Source organism: Pteronotus mesoamericanus, unplaced genomic scaffold (genome assembly GCF_021234165.1).
Source record: "Pteronotus mesoamericanus isolate MK-2021 breed Mesoamerican mustached bat unplaced genomic scaffold, CSHL_Meso_final scaffold_232, whole genome shotgun sequence".
NCBI classification, from domain to species: Eukaryota; Metazoa; Chordata; class Mammalia; order Chiroptera; family Mormoopidae; genus Pteronotus; species Pteronotus mesoamericanus.
Genome location: NW_026555311.1, coordinates 27,232,660 through 27,257,201, shown reverse-complemented (window position 1 = coordinate 27,257,201; position 24,542 = coordinate 27,232,660). Strand labels below are relative to the sequence as shown.

General features: G+C 35.1%; 1 protein-coding gene across 2 annotated transcripts in view; it reads right to left on the bottom strand.

Annotated features, from left to right (window-relative positions):
• The window catches only part of WDFY3 (WD repeat and FYVE domain containing 3), a 271,717-nt gene that overhangs the window by 63,500 nt on the left and 183,675 nt on the right, over positions 1-24,542 (bottom strand). The window contains exons 30-40 of one of the 2 annotated variants that reach the window (XM_054591789.1): positions 24,070-24,164; positions 20,817-20,937; positions 20,385-20,602; positions 16,441-16,676; positions 15,205-15,339; positions 12,495-12,674; positions 10,892-11,125; positions 5,792-5,891; positions 3,606-3,766; positions 2,305-2,534; positions 1,245-1,354 (exon numbers count right to left, since the gene is read on the bottom strand). In XM_054591789.1, the coding sequence (XP_054447764.1) occupies positions 1,245-1,354; positions 2,305-2,534; positions 3,606-3,766; positions 5,792-5,891; positions 10,892-11,125; positions 12,495-12,674; positions 15,205-15,339; positions 16,441-16,676; positions 20,385-20,602; positions 20,817-20,937; positions 24,070-24,164 (1,820 nt within the window). The remainder of the gene's footprint in view (positions 1-1,244; positions 1,355-2,304; positions 2,535-3,605; positions 3,767-5,791; positions 5,892-10,891; positions 11,126-12,494; positions 12,675-15,204; positions 15,340-16,440; positions 16,677-20,384; positions 20,603-20,816; positions 20,938-24,069; positions 24,165-24,542) is intronic. The other variant, XM_054591790.1, reaches the window with a different exon arrangement.

Genomic DNA, 24,542 nt, shown 5'->3' with positions numbered 1-24,542 from the left:
AAGCTCAAAATATTTTTTTTTAAATTTACTTTCTTTTCTGTTCCATGAAGGGATATAATTAAAAGGGTAAAAGGTTTGGAGCGGATGATTCATAATGCACTGATTCATAATAGTGTATTAGTATTCTGGTTAAAATGAAATACCTAATGAAACCAGAGAAAGATTTAATTCTCACCCTTCTCATTATACGTATGGGGAGTTCTGAGATTCAGGAAATGGTGCAGTGCAGAGTGACTACTGTCAAGTGAATGATGCTCAGGAAGCCCTTCAACGGGGGGTTTAAGCTTTTTTTAAAGTTGTCCTTGAATATTTTTCAAAAGAAAAAAAAAATTTTTAAAAAAAAGTTTTTGCTATTAAATTCCCTCTTGGTTTGGACTCTTTGCTAATTTGTCTGACCCTGTTCCACACCAATCTTCAGCAAGCATCAGCATTAGCTGGAGGTCTACTCAGAGCTGGTCAGAATTTCTGCCTCAGTAGATCTGAGTGGGGACAGAGGATCTGCTTTTCTAACAAGTTCCCAAATGATGCTGATATTGCTAGTCTGAGAACCTTGCTTTGAGAACTAATGTTCTTAACTGTCAGTTCTTTGAGGGGTACGGGGTGGGGGACGAAAGTCATCACCATGTCCTCAGTGTCTGGGATTCAAGAACTTTTGGTGAAAGACAGAATAAGTTAATGCTAAAATGATTGAAAGAATGAGTGCTGGACCTCCAAAGCATAAAATCTTACGTAAAAGTACCTACCACACTATACTGCTGGGGAAACAAATGCAATTGTAATTATCTAATCTTTTTTACTAAACAGTGTGGTAATAGGAAATCAATCCACCCAAAGACTTTCATGCATAATACAAAATCAGTAGGAAAACTAAATTAAAAAGAGAATAAACAAAAAAACGATAGTACTGACAACCTGTCTCAGACAACATTTACCTCTAATGTAATATGCCTAACTCTTTGAACAGGCAGCTCTCTTTATGGTAAGTGCCAAATTAGTATCTGACCTATTAATTATGCGAATGTAAATATCATTAAGTCTCCCAGTGTTGCTACAAAATGTTGAGATCAAGCAGCATTAGCGGTTAGTGGTTTTGCCATCTTGGCATAGAACATGCATAGCCACATGTTGGTATATATTGGTGGGCATATCAGTGTATCTATAGGTATGCCCTGCTGGAAGACTGGTTGTCAATGCTGTTAATTAGTAAGTGAGAAGGAAAAGGGGAAAAAAATTGAGGTACTCACCTTCACTAATATCTTGGCTGTAACCACCATCTGGTTCAATGTCGGAGGGGATCATAATGTGCCATGTGGTCATGCGGGCTTCTGCTTCCAGTCCAAATCCATCCACGTTGCTGAAAAATTAGTCAGTTTAAACTGTATGAAGAAAACGACTGTAGCTAAGAAACTCTAATAACTAAAGCATCAAGATGAACATCCTAATATCCAACATGCTTTTTGATTAATATTTTTACCTGAAAATTACAAAAAGTTCATTAAAGAACATTCTCTTCATAGGCCTGTGTCCTACTGCACCACTCTTTGCTTCAGCAGCAGTTAAGTACTTGCAATTTTTCAAATGTGTCATATACTTTCTTCCCTCTGAGCAATCACATAGATGGCTCTTTCTTCCTACATCATTCTTTCTTGACCTCTTAAGGGGGTTATCCCCCTCCTTGACCATGTGCAAGATGCAACTCAGCAGGTCTTTCTCCAAGATTAGGGGCTCCTGCTACATGCTCCCAAAGCACCTTGCTTCTAGCTTCTAGAAGAGCACTCAGCACACCTGACTTGTCTTGCTAGTTAACTGTCCTACCCTTGAAGACTGCATGCTCCAAGACCCTGACACAGGGTCTCTCTTGTTCACATCCTGGTCAGTAATTCAATGCCTGGATACCAGCAGACATTAAAGAAATATCTGTCAAAGCAATCAATGGAAAAATACTAATTTCATCCATTTAGTATATAACATTGTATTTATTCATTGCATTCTTTTCTTTTTATTCCTCTTAACTTCCAACAATATGTGTTTTATTTACTTGAAAAGCAAATTTACTTTTTAAAATGACATATGTGACATTTGGTGATTAATGAAAAATTTAAAGATACAGAAAATTAAAGGAAATTACTCATTTCATTGCAAAAATGCATCATTTGTCTTTATCTTTTACCTTTTGCATGAAGTTTTAAATAAAACTGAGATTAAAAGAAAAAGAAATGTTACTAGCAATAAAAGTAAAACAAAGTCCTGGTGAAATAACATCAAAGACTATTCAAGGTGGCAAACTGAACCTAAAGGAGTTACCTTCCAACATGTAGATTAATAAGGCAGTGAGCCAGACAGCTAATGAATTCTTGATCATGGTTCCCAGGTCCCAGGATCAAGTTCCTGTTTACAGTCAGGACCCTGAGTGAATCAAGGAGAGCTACTTGCTGTGGGACAGTTTTGTGTGCCCGTGAAAACTGGTACAAGATGGTCCTATTGAGGCAGTGATAAACCGCATCCAGCGACAATCCCTGTGATCTTCTCTTTGACTAAAGATGAGAAAGAGACTTTGTTCAGTAAAGTGGCCAAACATAAAAGATCTGCTTATCATTCACACATGAACAGTTATTCAGTTTATTATGTACCAGATAACATGCTAAGTAGTGGGGTGCTAAGTTAAAAAATATAAAGTTTTTGCTATTATGGGGTTCAGAATCCAGGAGATACTTTAATTTAATGAGATGAGTGTTGTGTAAAAATATATCAGTCCTTGACGAGAGCTGGTGACACTTCGTGGGGCAGAGCAGCCTCCCCAATAACACGAGGAAGTGCCGTCAGGGCAGCCTTCTACTGCACCAGTTTTGTTGGGGTGAATGATCTCCACTCAAAATTACTGGAAAAAATTACCTAAAGTTTTTAGTAAAAAACTTTGAGTGTTCCAGTATCATACCCTCACTTGAGAGCTTTTCTGTTTGGCTTAAATACAAATTTAACACTTAAAAGAGTTCTCAGGCAACACACACACACACACACACACACACACACACACACACACACAAAACCTATGCACCATAAGCTAATAAAACACGGTAATAGTATTGCCTACTCTCTACATCATGTGTTGAATAATATTAATCACTCATGCCAAATCAGGCCAGCACTCCTTAGTCAAAGGTACCACCAACACACACTAAAATATTATCTTCAAAGGAACAAGGACTACAATGGACTTTGTAGAGATTCCATTACAAGAAGAGTCCTTTGATATCAACTCTTCATGCTCTGTTAGCTTTTATACACATATGTATCATACTATAAAAAACTTACCAAGTTTTATTAACTTAAATTATTTAAATTAAAAGGAAACTATCTGGCTACCCAGGCAGCAAACAGCAGTACCTGTGGGGAGATAATGAGAGCCCACAGCTTGAGAAACCCAGACACCCAGATCATAAGGAACACAACAGTGTCAGTGGGTAAGGGGGAAAAGGGTTACAGGTCTACATTTTTTTATTCAGTTTTAATAAGCTAAGTTTTATATTAAATGTTAACTTTTATTATCTGTATTAGTTTTTCAATTAGAAAACATGTAATCTACAAGTAACAGTGACAATGATTACCTGTGCAATTAGTTGAATTATAAAGTCTATGAGAAGTTTAGATTCTTTGTTGAACATGCCCTGCCAAAGCTTGTCCACCACACGTTGTGTGAAGTAAAACACATTGTTCACCAATACCTGGTAGCTTCCTCCACTGGTAATAGGTAGAGATGCATCTTCCCCTAAATTCCAACAGGAAGAAAATGTCTAAGAAAATTGTTATCTACCAGCATAAGACAAGATCCTCAAACAAATCAGGCTAAGGCAAAAATGAGTTCATCTACTGCACTGAGAAATAAGACCAATAGCTCTTACGTTCTGCTCTAAGGAAATGTTCATGGCTAGAAATCATGGTAAACATTGGAAGAAATAACTTCTGCAGGATAGTTACAGATTGAGGCTGTGAAGTCTCTTATTGCCTTAAGACAGTTTGTGATAAGCAAACAGCTCTTCAACTTAAACCATGAGTGAAAGATGATCTTCATTTCAGAGAAAAGTTAAGTCAGTTCCTTAGTGGTAAATTGATTCTGTAAACTAATAAGGGTAAAACAAACCATTAAACAAAACCCTCAATTTTGGAGTAAATCTTTAATAGTGATGAAACAATATAGGCAGAAGAGACATTCAGAACTGTGAATAATAAAGTACAGTTAGTGTGGTGGTGCCAAGAGCTGCCTTTCACCCCCTCCATGTCTGCCATAAGCATTGTCTCTTTTGTAAAGCTACCTCAGTGTCTTCAGGTGCTTGCTCTGTACACACTGCTTCTACTGTGTCAGGGTTAATTCTCCGAGCTCCTCCTCCTCCTCACCAGAATGCCCCCTCTAAGCCCATCCTTTTTAGGAATTCTAGAGTCTATGCTGGGTGATTATTCCCACCTAACTCTAAATTACCACAGTATGCAAAACTCTTCATTTTGTGTTTTGATGTAGTAAAAAATAATATTACATAAATAGTGCACAAGTGATAAACACAAAGTTTGACTTCACGTCATGCTTTGAAAGTTGTTTGTTAAGTCAGTACTAAAGATTTCTTGGCAAATTACTTTGCAAAAAACTGGTAATTTAATAACATGGAGGTTCTATGATTAATACTATTACCAGGAACTCAAATAGCAAATATACTGAATCATTACTTTTCCCTCTTTAAATTTGATCCTTGTTTTACATATAAATATCAGCTCTTCTCTGTACAAATTTTGTACATTTATTGTTACTAGATAGAGACATTCAGAAAAAATATTTAATGTGTCTTCAATTTATGGAAGCAATCCTAAAGAATAACAAATACATACTTATGACTAAACAATTCCATTCATAGGTATACACTCAACAGGTATGTATAAATACTGCATATGCAAAGTGGGGAAAAAGTAGGTTTACAGTTGTTCATATGGAAAATAATACAATAATTAATAAATAGTACAAGAATTTCACATACTCACAACTGTAAACTTATTTTTGTCATACCCGGTAGATGTGACTCACTTGAACAAGAATGCTTATAGCAGCTTTATTTTTAATTGTCTCAAACTGGAAATTACCAAATGTCCATCAATAGTAAAATGGGTATATTTAGTATTTATGTGATGGAACACTACATAGCAATGAACTCCTGCTACGTGGAACATGAATAAATCTCACAAATACAACACTGAGTGTAAGAAACTAAAAAGGATATATACTGTGTGATTCCATTTACACAAAGTTCAAAAGCAGGCAAAATGCATCTGCTGTTTTAGAAGTTGGGACAATATAGTGAGTCATAACTGGGTCAGGGAGAAGGGGAGTTTCTGGGGGTACTGGTAATGCACTTCTGAGAGGTTTTATACAGGCATGTTGTCTGGGTGATAATTTATGGAGCTCTACATTTCTAAGTATCACAATGAAAAAGTTAATGTAAAAAGTATTAGACATTCATAAGAATATAACGGTTCATGTAATACGGTTTTTAAAACATTTTTTCTTTTTTGTTGTCCTCTTCCTGCCAACTGGGAGTACACAGATGTGGACAACCACCTTAAGTACTTCCTGTTGCTGATCTTTATCCCGGATTTAAGGGAAAGAGCTGGATGGGCCTTTTCTTCATTATAGAAAAATATCAGTTGAAAATGCATAGAAAATAGATGAACTTAAAAAGGAGGTATACTTGGTGTTTAAAGACAGAAACAGAGTGATTATGGATACTTTTAAAGTGAAAATAAAACATACCCAATAATACATCAGCTGCAAGCAAATGGTCCATCACGCTATCCAAAATGTAAGTCTGAAATTCTTTTTGCTGAGTTCTTGTAGATCTTTCAGGGGAAGCCTAATCAATTAAATGTAGAATTAGAAACAGAACCAGCTAAATAAAGACATAGGATTAACCATAATTACATTACTAAATGTATCAAAGGATTAAAAAAACTTACTGATAAATAATACAAGAAGATAAATATTCTTATACTCTTTTATATTTCTGACCAAAGAATTTTTTAAAAACTTTAAAAAATGAAGCAAAGATGAAACATCATCTTCCTGTGAGTCAGTTCTTCCAAAAAGTTTTCTAAATATTACAAATATAGAATATCTGATAATTTATTATTACTTACTTTAAAAGATCTGCCAGTTTATAATGAGATAGAGATAAAAAAAAAATCACAAAGCTCACTCTGGATCATAATTAACTCAAGGTGTTTAATGGGGTAAATAGTAATGAGTACGTATTATCAAATCTTAACTAGGCAAAGTTTTGAAGTCTGCAAAATGGAGGAACCATAGAACATAAAGAAGTAGCCTGACCAGCCAACATTCATTTTTACTTGATTAAAAAATATTCTTTCCTATACTACAGGGTTTACAGCTCGCTCAATCATCAATGGGCATTTAATCTTGATTTCCTCTCACGGAAGCTCTGAGGTGAGTGATTGTGACCTAGACTTTACACTTGTTATTGGTTCTAAGTGCTGAATTCAAATGTTCTTGCTCAGATTTATAGCAGCCTATTTTTTAGCCTTCCTATATTTTTAATTTTTTAAATCATTTTTTGTTACTCTATTACAGTTGTCCCAATTTTCCTCCCTTTACCCCCCTCCACCCAGCCCACCCCCTGCTCCCACAGTCAATTCCCACCCTGTTGTCCATGTCCATGAGTCATTTCATACATATTCTTTGACTAGTTCCTTCCCCTTCTTTCTACCATTATGCCCCTCCTCCCTCCCCTCTGGTCCACTGTCCATCTGTTCCAAGATTCCATGCCTAAGGTTCTATTTTGTTCATTAGCTTATGAGATTCCTCTGATAGGTGAGATCATACGGTTTTGTTTTTTACCGCCTGGCTTACTTCACTTAGCATAATATTCTCCAGTTCCATTCATGCTGTTGCAAATAGCAGAAGTCCCTTCTTTCTTTCTGCTGGGTAGTATTACATGGTGTAAATGTACCACAGTTTTTTGATCCACTCATTTGATGGGCACTTAGGGTGTTTCCAGCACTTGACTATTGTAAATAGTGCTGCTATGAACATAGGGGTGCTTAGGTTCTTTTGAATTGGTGATTTGGGATTCTTAGGGTATATTCTTAAGAGTAGAATCGCTGGGTCAAAAGGCAGTTCCATTTTTAGTTTCTTGAGGAAATTCCATACTGCTTTCCACAGTGACTGTACCAGTCTGCATTCCCACCAAGAGTGCACTAGGGTTCCCTTTTTTCCACAACCTCGCCAGCACATGTTTTTTTTATGATGGCCATTCCGACCAGTGTGAAGTGGTATCTCACTATGGTTTTAATTTGTCTCTCTCTAATGGCTAGTGATGCTGAGCATCCTTTCATATGCCTATGGGCCCCCTGTATGTCCTCCTTGGAGTCTGTTCATGTCCTTTGCCCATTTTTTAATTGGATTGTCTGTCTTCCTCATGTGGAGTCACGTGAGTTCTTTATATATTTGGAGATTAAACCCTTGTCTGAGGTATCATTGGCACGTATGTTCTCTCATATGGTCCCCTTTTCATTTTGATGATGGTTTCTGCAGCTGTGAAGCAGCTTAATTTGATGTAGTCCCATTTTTTTATTTTTTCCTTTATTTCCCTTGCCCTAAGATGTATCGGCAAATATATTGCTATGTGGGATATAGTAGCCTAACATTTAGAGGACTTAAGAAGTTACGAATGCATGCATAGTTGTCTCAAATGCCTTTTTTTTTTTTTTCAATTTACTGGATTATTATATACTAAACACAGCGCTTAGTTTTATGTACCTTATCTCAATCCGTAAAGTATCTCTTTGAAGTAGATACTATCACCTCATTAGGTAACTGAAGCTTTGACAGATTAAGTCACTTGGTCAAGCCACAAATAGGATTCAAACCTGTTTCTTTGATGTCAAAATCCATGGGCTCCCCTGCTGTACCATATTCTTTTAGCTGTACTAAAAATCTCCATTTTTAAGTTAAACAATGTACAAGAGCAACTGTGCTAGAATCTGCTCACCTCTGTTTTAGATAAACCTGCCTGGCCTATTTGATAACCAGGGTGAGCTCAGAGCAGAATGAAGATATGGTAAGCACTATGACCTGCTCTGGCCTCTGGCTGTCACGTCTGTCTTCCCTGTGAAAACAGTGGAGCCAGTCAAGTTAGTCAGCAAAGAATCAAAGCCTCCTTTCTGAGGCCTGGAATACTATGCTGAACCTTCCTGTGCACAGTCCAAACAGCCCATGGGTGTCTTCTGCCCATGAGACAGCACTGTGGCTCTTGGAGGAAGGGTCCTTGATATTGTTTCTATAATGGGCTGAAACCCTGAAAAAGGAGGGTGTTGAGCTTTTTCATTCTGAAATCAATATCCCTCTCAACTCATTTCTCTCTTCTGTTATTTCACAGTGCTCTCTTTGCCCACCTTCCCACTTTCTTTTCGTTCGTTTATCGTCCTGCAGTCAGTCCCCCAGGTGGGTTTCACTCCGATGTCAATGAGGATATGGAGACGGCTGGAACAGAGTAGCAAACTCCTCAGACTACAGAAACTAGCTTATGGTATCAGATAGGCACACACTCCAACTCAGCCCCCTTAGTTTATCTTTCCTTCAGATAATATACAAATACTTTGTGATCTGTTCTCATGCACTGTCCTTCTGCTACCAATGGTGGTGTCCACACTGATAGGCAGCAAATCCATTTGACCCTCCATAAGATACCTGGCAGTGACAGCACAGGACGATGATGAACAGGAGCTGGGAGAGGACTCCCTGACACCCTTATAGAAGCTAACACAGGCCACTTGACTGTGTAAGTCTTGTATGCCAGGCACTGTATTAAAGCTCTTAAATGTATTACCTTATTTCATTCTCCCAATAATCCTTAGAGACAGGTTCTATTTTTATGCCATTTTAAAGATGGACAAACAATAAGGGATGAAGAGAACTGATGTTGGCCAGTCGCACATCTATCATCAGCATACATTTAATTTCTCAAAATAGCTTTTGCTGGGTGATTTATATATATTTAGCTTTCATAACAATCATGCAGAGGAGATGGCATATAATATCATTTCCCAGAGAATGAATTTAGCTCAGTGAGATTAGAATACTCACATAATAAACAGGGCCAGAATTCAAACTAGGTATTTCTCCCTCCAAAACCCAGGCTCTATTACACACACTGCCTCCCATGTATTTGGCTCAGCATCAGACTCCAGGCATTCTACGTGGATGGAAGTCTTTTCTTTGTATGGACTGCTAATGAAGATAATTTTGCATATTCTTTTGTAGATATACTCAAGTAAATGGACACTCCAATGATGAAATTTCAACAGCCATTAAGACTGAACATGGCCTTACTTGATGCCTCAGACTGAAAATCAGCTGGTTCAAACCCCTTTCTTCATGGTAAATGGTAAATCTCTTCTTGAATTTCTCCAGCAAGAAAGACTTCATAATTGTAACTTTCAAAACTGTATGCTTGCAATTTATTTTATTACATCATAGGAATACACAAAGTGAATATAATTTTCAGTAAATATTTTTGTATGTGTATTCTGTATGGATCTATTATATTGGAATTTCCTCAAAGTATTGTTAACTTTTAAAAGCAAATTTGTATCTATTAGATGGCATCATATCTTCCTGTTTGGAAACTACCAGGGATGTTGTTACAGTTAAATTATTAAAAATATACGAAGAACATACCAAGGCACTGTGTGAATTTTGTGAGATAGAAGGACACGTGACGGTTGGCCCCTAACTCTAAGATTTTCCTTACCACACAGTATGGAAAGCCCAAACAAAAGACAATTGTATCTTTCATGCATGGTTAGTTTATGGGCTATTAAGGCTCCTCCAAGACTGAAACTCTTATTACTGGATATATACACTTAGAGATATGTGTATTTTATATTTTAGCCCAGTTACGCTTTTTTACACACCTCTTCAGAACTTTATTCTGTGATTTTCATTTTGAGTAGAATGCTTCAAATAGTTATCCAAAGCATTAAGATTCTGGCCATCCCTTTTCTTATTCTTAAAGTTTCCAAGGACATGTCCTACCAAACATGATTTTAAATTCTACCACAGGGACTACTGATGAAACTATTTTTCTGACAATATTAAACACTGTGGTCCTAGTTAAAATGCTTAGTGTGACTGGAACCTAAGTTACATTAATGGTTTCTTTTAATTGACCAAACTGAGATGTTTTCCCATGAATGAAATAAAACATCTGCTGTCGTTTTATGGTTTCAAAAAAAAAAAAAAAAAAAAAAAAGTTAACTATATCAGCCACTAGAGGGAGCAGAAAAAAGTGCAGTGGCAGCGGCCACACTGCTGAGAAGCTGTAGGAAGTTTCTTCAAGAGAAAAGCAATTAGTCTTCTGCACTGACTGAATCTTTCATAAAATGTGTTATTTTCAGAGCCCTGGTACACTAAAGCTGCTGGGCCAAATCCAGCCTATGCATCTTTTTTGTAGAGAAAGTTTTATTGCAGCACAGCCAAACTTACTCATTTATGTCTGTGGTTGCTTTCTACCTCTGATGGAATAGTTAACTAGTTGTAACAGAGAACGGTATAATCTGCAGAGTTTAAAATACTTACTATGTGGCCCTAACAGGAAAAGTCTGTCAATTCCTGCTATAGGGGAAGAATGCTGAAAAGTGGCAAAGGGACACACTTGCAGAGATGAAAAGAAGAGAAACAAATTGATAGGTTATATAAGTCCATTGAAATTAAAAATTTCCATAGCCCATGATATGTTCTGCCTATGCAACCCAGAATTAGAAATCTGCTTGGTTATTAATGTCCTAATTATAAAAACAATACAAAACAGATATGAATGTATTTCTTTGTCTTTACCTCCAACAAAAGATCAATCAGTGGAGTCTGCTTGCTCGCAGGGGTAAGACAGAGGTTGTCTATTATTAAGACCCGCATGAAATCAAACACAAACTTTTTTGCTGGGTGATTGGTTAGATATGTTTTGACGCCCACATTGCAGTACTCAGACTGGCTTCTGTTCATCCCCGTGTCTGCTGCAAAGGCTTTAAATTCTTCCGCTGGAGATCCAACTTCGTCATCTAGATCTGTCACCTAGTAAAATCAAGTGGAAATATATGCCAGACTCATTCAATTTTATTTGAAATTTTTACTTCCGTGTTTCCAAAAAACTAAATTGGAACAACAGTAGCTTCCTTCAATGCCTACCTCCTACTAAGCTATACAATGCATCACTTTTCTTTGCTTTACTCAGCCCCTCCTTTCAAGGTAGTGACTGGGTGCTGTATGTCAGTGTGTGCCACGGCTAGTCAACACATGCTCTTTCTAATATTAAACTACTCACTGCCCACTAACCATGTATCTATTTTATGCTAATTTTTATCTCTACTGTGAATAACTGCACTTAAAATAAATGAAATAAAGTGAGAATAACTGTTTGCATATTTAAAATATACCTACTGAGAAGTCAAATATCATAAAGTTTCAGATAAAGACCTGAAATAATGGTGACACCTAAAAAACCCGAAATAAATAAAAAAGACAAAACAATGAAACTAGTTCCAAATTTGAGCCAGAAGAAAAAGGGGCTAGAAGACAGAGTACAAGATGCTGAGCAGGAAAGACATTGAGGTATTAATGAAGGTCTATTTTTACCAAAAATGAGGATTTTAAAATTATAAACAAGCCATGGTGCTAAGTCATGTGCTACACTTTTGTTTATCCTAAAAATCTCTACAGTTGTAGAGTGAATATTTCATCTTTATACATGAAGAAAAATTTGTATGAAGAACTTAGTTTATTCCGAGCCTGGAGTAAGAGGTGAAAATAACAACCAATAAGAAACACCAAGAAATCTGCAATTACTATAGAGGAATAACTGTCTTTTAGGCTTGTTTAAAAGCACAAAAGAAGTATCTATATGATATGTGATTATAGTCTAATAACTTTCTATTAACTTAGTGCAAAATATGAAAAATAAAAGTTAAAGAAATATGAAAAGTTGAGCAAAAAGGACAAACATTTCATTTTTTATAAAGACAATCGACCCTATAATTAAGTTGTAAAAGACTAAATCCAGAAAATGCCTTATTCCTGAGATAAAGTAGGGATAAATTTGGTTTGACTAGAGTTCTGTAGCCTGGAACAACATTTCACAACTACATAGCTATATCATCACATAAAATAAAGAAATGGACTCACAGGTACTTGGAGAGGGAAGTTACAAACAAGGAACTTTCAAAAATATGGTAAATGAGAACAGGAAGTAGAGTTCACTGTTATTTTAGGAGAAAGCAGGAGAGCGTGGGGAGCTAGACACCAGATAATTATGCAAGAGGTGAAGTAGAAAGTTATGAAGCTCTAACTTGGTCAGAAGCTTCAAAGACTGGTAGGAAAAAAAAATCTGCTAACAAATGAAGCAGATCATCAATTCCACTTTGCCATTTTCCTCCCCGTTTCCTACCATCTCTGAGTAAGGGCGAATGTTGAAGGGGAAGACTGTGGCTGCTAATGCACAAAGGAAGTCCGGGCTCATCCACATGGAGGCCAGGTCCGGAACGTTGTGATATAAGTATCTAAAGAACTGCATCAGGGTCACAGGATATTCTCGGAGCCAGGATCCCTCTTCTTCTGATTGCCAAGGCTGTCACAGGGACAAGAAAAAAAATCGTATGTTAGAAAAACTAACATCGCTCGAAATTACTTTAAAAAATGCACTACTCACCACTCTTGTAAACTAGATAGTTCATAATTGTTTTATAAACCACACATATGAGAACAAGTCTAGAAATAAGCTAAAAAAAAAAAAATACCCCTAGAAATTGATAGGATGTTTTTCTCTTCATCAGAATACTCACAGCTCAGTAACGATTCAGTGCTTTAGATTATTCATCATTTGTCAACGACGAGCATAGCTGATGACAATAGTGGCTGAATTATCAACAGAGCTGCCCCATCCTCCATCATGTCAGAGTTGGAAGTAAGATACAAGATGGGGAAGTTAAGTTGCTTCACTTTTCTGATCCTTTCACTATCGTATGTAAAATGATAATTACAATGCTTTTAACCATTATACAACTGTGATACTGTAACTTATAAGAAGAAACATATATTTGGTCTTCATCCCATTCTTCGCTCATAGCTCCTTGGAATGTCCAAAGTGGTAAGAGCCATAAAAGTGTCTTCTGTTTATCTTAATAAGGCCCTTTCAAACACAGCTGAGTTTATGTCAATGAGGTGACTTTTGGAAAGTCTCTAAGGATGGGGGCTTTTCCAGGGGAATCAACCACATGATTAAAGGGTTGAACATTCAGTCCTAAAGCCCCCCCCCCACCCCTCAGCCTCTAGGGAGGGGAGAGGGGCTGGAGATTGAGTTCAATCGCAAGCGGCCAATGATTTAATCAATTGTGCTATGTAAAGATAAAGAAGCCTCCATGAAAACCCAAAAGGGTGGGGTTCCAATAGCTCCTGGGTTGGTGAACACGTGGAAGTGCTGGGAGAGTGACAGGACAAATACAGAACAAAAGCTCTATGTCCCTTCCCACATATCTTGTTCTATGCATTTCTTCCATCTGGACATTGCTGAGTCACATGCTTTTATAATAAACGGTAACCTAGTAAGTAAAACATTTTTCTGAATCATGAAAATTTCCAATTTATAGCTGTAGGTCAGAAGCACAGGTTACAACTTGGACTGAGGATGCTCTCTGAAGTTGCAGGGGCCATCTTGTAGGACCAAGGCCTTCACCTGTGGAGACTAATGCAATCTCCAGGCAGACAATGTCAGAACTGAATTAAATTGTGGGAGCCACCTAGTGTGACAAAACCCCCCACATACTTAGTGACTAGAGTTTCACCAGGGAGGTAGTGGTATAGGACATTCAGAGTACAGGAGACATGCACAAGTGTGGTTTTTCTTAACAGCAATATAGTAACAATAGCAATAATGACGATAAAAAAGTAACAAGAACATAATATACCTGAACAATTCCTATCTTTTGATACTTCCCCAGAGAGTGGCTTTAATTAAACTTACATGTTTATATTTGCTTATGATAGGAACCAAAAAAATATCCCAAAGCATTCTATATTAATACATGTAATAGTAATGTTCTTTCCTAAAATGACATAAGAATAGTTTTGACTAAAATTAGACTTGTCATGTACTTGTAATCAAGATTCTAGTTAATAATTCCTTACAGTCTGACCCTAAATTGTGTATACAAATTAAGTTACTATTCACAGTATTCCTGTTAAAATAGACAGAAGCATACATTTTGTCATTTACTTTTTGAATTCTTCATATCTAAGATAGAAATAATTAGAATAGGTAAAACAAATATAAACTACTACTGATTTTTAACCTAAAGTAATTTTAAAATTTCAAATAACATTAAAATGACATATTACAACATGTTTATTATATTCAGTATATAAATGTACACATTGCAATATATATTTTAACACTAATACTATCAATTTATATGTAGGAAACACTATATACCAAGCACTCTTATAAGTGCTTTGTACATATACCATATTTTGCTATGTATAATGCACACTTTTGCCCAAGTTTTTGAGGGAAAACGAAGGATGTACATTATACATGGGTAGTACTAATTCCGTATCTATGTTAATGCTTAATTCTTTTACTTAAACTTATGTGTTAGAAGTGTAACTCCAGAAAGCAATAACAATATCTGTATGCAAAATATCCTAAAATACAATAACTGGTTTTGTTTCTAAATATAAATATATAAAAAATTGAATTAAAAAATTAAAACAAAAGATTTTTTCCCTGAAAATTTGGGCTTAAAAACATGGGTGCATATTATACACAGCAAAATATAGGTAAATCATTATATTCTCACAACAACCCTAGTAGATATATTCTATTATCAGCAGCAATTTGTACATAAGGAAACTAGGTACATAGAGGTTAGTATGTCTTAAGTATCAAAGATGGGATCTGAACTCAGGCAGAGTTCCAGACTCTAAGCTCTTAACAATTCCACAGTTTGTCCTTACATTAGAGATAACAAAACAGAAGGCTGAGGTTCCAGAGACCATGCTGTAAATACATAGTTATGTTTCCAAAAGATCCCTCCATTTTTAAAAAAATATCACAAGCAAGAGAACTATCAACAGGTGTTATAGAATCTCAGTAAACTTACTGAATTCAGCATGCTGCGGAGCATTCCCAGTAATAAAAAAGCAGCTTCAGTGCACACATTATGAATAGAAGAGACCACAGTTCCACTGGAGGCAGGAACTCCAAAGATAAATGTCCAAATGGAATCTAAATCAAACTGCAGAAGTGAAAGTGAAGATTAGTCACTGACAATTTTTTCAGAGGATACCCTCATAAGATCTAATATTCTGTAATATCTTTGAAACTAATTTTTTCCAAAGTGAGCAATGATGAAGACATAGAGATCTGGCACTCCTCCTTCCTATATTTTAAAACTCATTTTTACATTTATAAAGAAAATGTGAGTTTATGTATTTTCTTGTGTTAGGTACCCATGTTCAAAACATTGTTTTCTACTTTGTTCTTCAAAGGAAACAAACAAACAAACAAACAAACAAAAAAAAGAGAATATATGCTAACTAGCCAGGAGACCTAATTCACTTTTGATTATACAGATAAAATCTGACAAAATAAAAGTCAGTTTGTGGAGACTAATGCATAGCAATTTTATATAACACTTTATGACTATGGTGTCATGCTTATTTTGACAAATTATATAATCGACCAAACTCTGCTAAGCATGAATCTTTATCTTGATTTGATGTAAGGGTATAGACTACATGGTTTCATTTAAATGGTTTTGTCAGTTACTAGAATTGATTTGAATTGCATGTGATGCACATATAGTTGAGTTCAAAACTAAACTCCTAAGTCTTTGTAGTGCCACAAACTATATATAAATATCCACGATAGTCTTTGATTAGAAATCAAGCAAAGCCTTACTGTTTTCCTAATGTGGATGTTTTTACCATTAAGAAATCAAAAACTTCTAATCAGACTTGCACTAAAAATCCTGACATGTCTACCCTGTTAATTTTATGGAATACATACCACTCCCTTCATTTTTAATTCTACAGCAACGAAATTATATTTCTCAATAAAATCACGTAACTCAAAAGAATTCTTTAGATCACCGTTAAAATATCTAAAATCTTTATACATATTAATCATATAATAATAATTAAAAAAAAGAAGACCAAATAGAGATAAAGGATTTCTTTTTTGAACAATTTTCTACGGTACTTTCAGGTTTTTCTGTCCCCAAATCCTAAATGTGAAAAAGAGATGGAATCAGTGGCTTTACTGTGACTAACCCATTACCCTATGGTGATCTGGGGGCACATATAATTATGCTTACACCTTACTAGGTAATTCCTACCTGGCAACCCTGCTTACATCGGCTGCTGATGACAGGCACACTGACCTGCAGGTTCTCAGGCAGCTCACTAACTGGCTGCTGCAGAAACAATGCCATGAGCAGAAAATAGAGGGCAGGGACATTAGTGTGTTTAGGGAGAAATGACTGCAGAACTGGAAAACCAGGAAAATGACAAGCATCCCGGTTAATCTCCCTAACGGTCGATCTCCCGCCAGCACTCCTGCCCACATTGAATCCTAAAAGAAGAGGAAATATAACAGTAAGTATAAAATTAATAATCGATTACTATGCTGCATTAACAAAGAAAGGAGTAATTCAGTATGTGTGGCATTTCCACCAGAACATTCATATTAATATAAGCAATTAACTGTTCAATTGTTGAATTAATGTTTCAGTCAAGTTTACTTTCTTATCTCTTTGACTTCAGCAAGCCTGCCTATTAGGATACAGGTCTTGAAACATTGCTGAGATAATCACATACAAGAAGTAATACAAACTCTGCTCATTAAAAGAATCACTTCAAAAGAGCTCTAACATTTCCATAAGAAGAAAGTAAAATTCAAAATATAGCCACATATTTAGGATGCTACAAAAAAGTAACTTAAAAATGTAACTGCTGCCCTGGCTGGTGTGGCTCAGTGGATTGAGCACTGGCCTGTGAACACAAAGGTCACGGGTATGATTCCCCATCAGGGCACATGCCTGGGTTGCAGGCTGCATCTCCGGATGGGGGCGTGTGAGAGGCGATCAGTTGATGTTTTTCTCACACATCAATGTTTTTCTCACTCTTTCTCCTTCCCTTCCCCTCTCTCTATACAATTGCTGTGACATAGTTAATATAGTTTGACATGAAAATCATGATAAACTACTTAACCTTAAATTGTCCACAAATTTAGAGACAAGACTAAGCAAAATAATCTTTCCTTACAACATGATCTGTAATTCTGTAGGAAAGTTGCCCAGCCGTGGGGGAGCAAATCCAAGTCTGCCTTGACTGTGGCTATCTGAATATCCAGAGTCCTTTCTAGGAATACTGCTATGCCAGGAAATGGTCACTGCTTATTAGTAATGTAGCTCATAGCATCAGCCTTCAGGATGCAACTCAAACACATTTCTTTTGCAACCACAAACCCCAAAACAGTGCTCAGAACAGAATGTCAGCCAGTTTCAATGGAAAACTTTTGTGAACAGCAACCCAGACATGAAGGACTGATTTTATTCTGAACTAATTTTATTTAAATGAATATCCAACCTTGTTTTTCTGGGATTAAGTAAGCACATACCTGCTACTATTTATAGTAAAAGAGAAATTTGTGTCTAGGTGGTTTTTTAAATATTTCATCCTAACTGACTGCTCTGTATGATATAAATTAACCTTCTGAAGTATGCTTTTCTAATTAATAAAAAGTTATACAGCAATTTACCAACCTCCTTAATACATCTCATGTCACTGCTCAAACACAATAAACATGTGAGTCAGAAATGGCTATTACCCTTTACATAACAAGAAAATACACAACGTGCTCCAGGTCGTAACGTAAATGAGTGGTGACATGAGGAGTGGGGCTCGCTGTCTGTTTTAGAGCCTGTAAAGTTATGTCGTCTCAGCTTCTTAATGACATTGCCATGTTTCTGAAAGACTTGTTGCATTAGGACAGTGGGTAAATTTTGTTTATAGTGAATTCTAAGTGAAATCATGAGTATAAAAAATCTTTAGCTTTAAGAAGTCAAAAGACAAAGTGAAATTTTATACATTTAAGAGAAAAATAAGTTTTTATTAAACCACAGGTCCTAAGTGAAAAGCAATACTAGCAATCATTTTCCTTTCTAAATTCTCACACCCTCCTTTTCCTTTTAATCAATATTAAAAACTGTGTTATTAACAATTAAGCATTAATTTAGGTTCAAATTGCAGCTATATACAAAGTATTTTCAAAATGAAAAATTTGATATAAAAAATGTGAGTAAAACATTCTAAAACAGATTGCTCATCAAAGGGAAATAGAATCAAATGAGATTTTATATATATATCTGTATGCATACACATGTATGTATCAGATATTCAGGAAGAATTAAAAATTAGGTTGAATCAAATTTAAATATAAATACCTAGATTCCTCTTTTAGAACCAAAGCAGCCTATGCTATGTGTAAGTAGTTATCAATGCAGGACATATAAATTCTAAAGCATAAAGTCAGGTAAAGTCAGACATGATATGATCACTTGTTTCTGATATTACTAAAGTCATACAGGGCAGAAAAAAGGACAGGACTAATAGTCAAGAGACAGATGCTATTACTGTTTCACTCAGGAACCTTGTGTAATGAACAGTCTTACTTTCCTAAAAAGAGAAATTAATCCTTAATTTATACTTATTAGGTTTATTTCCTATAAAATGTACTTTATATACCATAAAATATATATCTGTCTCCAGAATGATGACAGCCAAATGAGATGATGTTAAAGAATTTTGCAAACCATAATGTACTATATGAATCTTAGGTGTCTTTACTACTGGAGCTTTTGGCCTTCAGTGAGCAGCAGTGCTGTAGATTAGCATTTAAAACTCCCATTCAATCGATCCTTTAATTATTTATTCTCTTAGTAGCTATTAGTAAGACCAATAAACTAAATTTCTTGCTATCAAACTATTTTTAATAACAGTTTGTAGGCTATCTCTCTTCCCTGGAGTCAGTTCATAATAGTGATTTGGGGGGTGGGTTATAAAAGTATCTCTTAATGATAATAATTTAAAATTCACATTGTAAAGCAGTTTTGTCAAGAAATCATTTTGTAGTGAATTTCTTTCCTCACCACAAAGTTTCTTCAGACATTTTCCACATGTAAAATAAAAAATAACCCTATGTTAAAACTGTCTTCCTGTTGTTTGCTTTAATATTTGAGAAAGTAGTATAGGCAGCACCTACATACGGATACTTTTACATTTTTTTAAAAGATAAATTACAAATTAAATTCTGATCTCAAGAATGTGCACGTGGCTTGCCATGTTTGTACACACTGAGTTGCAACCCTTTTTCTTGAATAAATCCTTTTGGGTAACAATTATTCATTTAATCCATCAATAAACTAATTAGTTCTGGTCCCTGTTTTCCCCATTTGACAAGGTAAATGGATATTCTTGATCCATGTTGCAGAATACAGTGACATTGTTTTAATATAGAATGTTATAGAGACATTTTTTAAAAACTTTAAAATTGAATGATGATAATGTTCAATAAAAATATTATCTTAAAAATACATTTTCCAAAGTAATATCATTATTATCAACAGAAATAAAACAGTTCAAATGAGTCTAGCATAGCAAACTATAACTTTCTAATATTACTTAAATGCTCAGTTCCATGTGGAAAACAGCACACAACTGATGAGCAAAGAATAAGAACCTTTGGCTGAAATTCTCAGCTTAAATCTTTGAGTGGCAATTATAACTGTTAAAACCAGGTGCTTTGGTTCTTAGTGACCTGTATTCAAATTTTGACTCTTCCTAGTTGACACATAACTTCACCCCATGCCTTGACTTTCTCACCCATAAAGTGGGTATGGCATCATTTACACCTCATAGGGTTATTGTGAAAATGAAGGTTTTAGAAACTGGCACAGAATAAGCACTCAAAATATTATTATTATTGATTCAGTCCTTATGATTTGTTAATTATTTACTTATAGGTCACAGAGAACTATACAACCAAAAGATTATAAGGAAGTCCCTTGAGTTTTCACATCTCAGTATTGTCTCTGACTTCAGTTTAATTTGCAATTAAATAAAGCTAAATTTGAAAACCTCTACGCTTTCAATTCTATCATTAATTAAAATTCAGACTCTTAAAGGTTGTCAGATAAACAGAAGAGTGTAAGGTTACACAAGATTTAAAAACAAAACACAATAGCTTATTTTAAAGCAGTTGACTCTAAAAGTCTCATACCTAATACAGTTCCGATCTTATTAGTTAAGACAGAATCTGTCTGTTCCAGCCACCCTCCACCACTGAGTCCTTCTTTAAACTTGATGAGAATAGACGGATTACTCAGTAGGACAACAAGAATTCTCATGGCTGCTGTAACTGTGCTGGAATGCAAGTGTTCTTCCATAAACATCATAATCCAGTCAAAACCCAGTGTCTTGACCAGTTCTTCACAAGCTCTATTCAAAGACAGATGGATTAGAAAGAAAACACATTAATTCTAGTGATTAGGATTTCATTTTATAAAGAAAAAATAAGACTAGGTTTTGTTCCTGAGATACTACAAATTTCAGGGTTTAAAAAAATATAAAAGTCAGTAGAAATCCTTTTGTCTACTATGAATTAACTAGTAATAGCAACTGATACCATTAACTCTAAAAAGATTTTACTTACTGCAAATTAATGCTTGTCTTTTCTTTAGATGTGTAAACTAGTTTTAACAAGATATCTAGAAGTCTGTTCCTCAAAAGTATAAGATTAGCAGATACAAGACCTCCGAAATCTTCTTCAGTTCCTATAATAAAAATAAATACATTAAATTGTCCTAGCAGATAAATCAGGATAAAATATCCAACGCTGTTAGAGAGGAAATCTCATTGAAACATGTATCTTTTCGAAAATATTTTCTCTAGAAATACTTTCCACTAAAGTGGACAAAAAAAGAAAAGGCTTTGCTGAATCATTTCATTTTAGAATCCTGAAAATTGTTTATTTACATTTGATATTATTTAAACATGTGACAATAAAGGCTGTGAGCTCCTTTTTACACTAATATTCCCTTCCCCGACCCAGAGGGGGAAAGTAATCAAATGAGGATCACATGCATAAAAGTAACAATCAAAATCCTTAATTTCCAGTTTCTTTTTGATGGAGACAAATAGTTAAATTAACCCGATTTAAAAACTGAAAAAAGGAAGCATACACTATTTAATAGACATAATACATAAAGAAAAATTAGAATAAATAGCATAGAATAGAGGAAAAGGCAACAAATGCACACGAGAAACTGGAAAAGAAAGGGCAGAAAACAGAAAGCTTATGGTTCTCAATGGATAATGCCCGACACACACAGCACTGGGTGGGCATCATCAGTGACCCAGTGTTGTAGCTGTAGCTCTGCCACTAATAGGCTATGGGTTAATTAAGTCACAATCCACATGATTTTCTTTATTTCAGTGTTGTTGCTCTAAACTTTAACTACTATGGGTATATGCTTTTACTAGTTTGGGTAAGAGAATACTTGTCCCCTTAAACATTGTCTTTTAAATGTTAAATTAGTGCTTAATCATTGGGAAGGGTACTTCAAGCTTACCAAGGGGAACTCAAAATTGACTCCCCTGCTCAGAGGCACAGGACTGGTAATTCACAAATTGTCTCACTGAAGGCATACCATACAACTGAAATTGATATAGGAGTTATTATTTCCTTTCAATTATTTCTTTTCACTAAAATGACAATCCAAATAGAAACTTAAAATTCTCCTTAATTTTTATGTTTAGTTTTCTCACTGTCAGTTATGCTTCCCCTAATTTTCAAATATAGCTTAAAACAATGAACTCTGAGTTTCAAAATTAACTCTTCCCACTCGCACTGGTGCTTTATTCCACACTGCACTGCCCTTCCGTGCTCTTTACTTTGCACTGATTATTATTATATCACTGTTTATCATCATCCAAGCCGTTTTCTTCTTTGTAGATGTTTGCTGAATACTGTATAAACTACTTGAAAGAAAAAAAGTATGGTTTCCATTTTTTGGAACATATTATGCTTAATACAGTCTTTAGTCCACAGCAAATACACAATGAATGTCATACACTAAAAAGACCAGTTAAGGTGCTTCTGACTTTATTATTTCAAATGGCAATGAAGTGATGAGAATACCAATCACTTTTGCAGGTCAATGGGAAAATTTGCTAATTTATACATCCCTACCACTGTGTTCTTAGAGAGAAGTTTACATTAACTGTGATTATAGAATTCAACACCAAAATTGAAATATGGAGACTAGATAAATATTTTTCCCATCTTTTTTATACTTGAAATGTTATATATTTCCAAAAATTTTTAAAGTACTTTCACTTCTAATTCCTATTTACCTAGTTTATATTAATTCAGAACTTAGATATAATCCTAGTATATGACAGAAAAATATAGTGGTTAGAAAATTTATAATGTTTGTTTGGACTATCTGGGTTTAAATGCAGTAGTATGATTTCAGGTAAGTTCTTTTACTTAATCTTTCTGGGCCTTACTTTCCTCCATTGTAAAATTGAGATAACAATAGTACCTACCTATTTTATAGGGTTGCTGTAACATCATATAAAATGCTTAACCAGTGCCTGGCAGATATAGAATGCTCAGTAAGTGTTATCAATTCATATGATCTTTCTGCTTCTCATCTACTGCTAATTTTGTTTACCAAAGAAATGTCAACAGTGTTCCAAACGATTAGGCAGTAGCTAAGTGGTGAGGGCCTTACGTTCTGTTGTGACTTGCTTAGAAAGTCACTTAGTCTCTCAAATCTCTTAGCCTCTTCTTTCAAAAAGGTATGACATGATGGTACAACTTTCTCTTATTCATGAAGCACTGGAGAGCTTGTCCTCCAGATGGCAGAGCCAATATGGACACTTCTCTGTGTGACAGTGATGCTTTAGATGCTGGGAGCATTTTTTTCTGCACACTCTAGGTGGATGTTTTAAGGGTTTTAAGGAAATCATTTATGTGATACGATTTTGGAATAATTTAACAGGATAATAATGTAAATAATGTTGGACCAATATAAGATTATAAATTTGATTACAGGTCCGTCTAAAAGTTTCCTCCAATGCTTTCCAAGCAAATCTCCTGTACTAGAATATTATAAGGGAAAAAAAAAATTAAAACAGAGGTGAAAAATATGCTGCAAATGAGAAGCTTTTTAAAAAAAAAGTGGCTGTCATGGGCCCAGAATTTCACACCTTATGAAATTATTTTTATTTTATATATACATAAAATTAATCTGGTGAAAAGTTCTTTCCCTAAGTGATTACTAAGTATTTAACAGGAAAATGAAAATAATAGTAATATAGATATGATTCACATTAGCAAGTATCTGTTTCTGAAGAGATATAAATTTTTTAAAAAATCAAATAATGTTGTCCTGACCAGTGTGGCTCAGCTAGTTGGACATTGTCCTGCAAAAAGAAAAAGGTCACCAGTTTGATTCCCAGTCAGGGCACATGCCTGGGTTGTGGGTTTGGTCACCGGATGGGGTGCATAAGTGAGGCAACCGATCAGTGTTTCTCTCCCTCTCTTTCTCCCCTTCCTTCCTTTCTCTCTAAAAATAAATAAAAAAGTTAAAAAAAAATCAAATAACGTTAAAATATCACTCTGGAAGAGCTTGCTGTTTAAAGGAATAATGTTATAAATCCTCTAAAAATGGGAAAGATTTTATTTATAAAGTAAAATTCACATCCTATTAAATTCTGTGGGTAATTCTGTACTTCTGCATATTGTATAGGTTTGATTTGAGGCAAATATGTCTGTAAAAGACTAAACAGAGTAATGTCAGGAGACAAGCAATACAAAAGCATCACACCTTATGCAGGCCTAACCTGTGCCAGAAGAGGGCACAGCAATTAGTTGTCAAGGTCCAAAACTGACTCACCAGTGTCAAGCTTCTCTTCATTGTTTATCTCCATAACTACAAATTTCTCACAAACCGCAAAGGTTGGTAAAGTAGAAGAAATAAACTGGCCAAACCTTTTAAGTACAAGTAAAAAAAAGGTTATACATTTTATTTTTTTCTCTCAACAAACAACAAAATATAAAAAAACCCAAAGAAATGAAAAGCAAAACAGTACTTCTTTATTTAAGTAATCTTCTACAGACCTGCAGGTGATTATATTTGGTTTAATTCCCCTAGGACCTTCACAATCAACATTATATAGGGTAGGGCAAAATTAGGTTTACAGTTCTGAGTACATGAAACACAAAGTTTATTCTTGTATTATTATTTATTATTGTATTATTTTCCATATGAATGTCTGTAAAGCTGTTGTTGCCCCAACCTATATATGTTAAAATGCTTTAAAATACACTTCTCCAGAATTATGAGTCCTTTAATGCACTAAGCCAAAT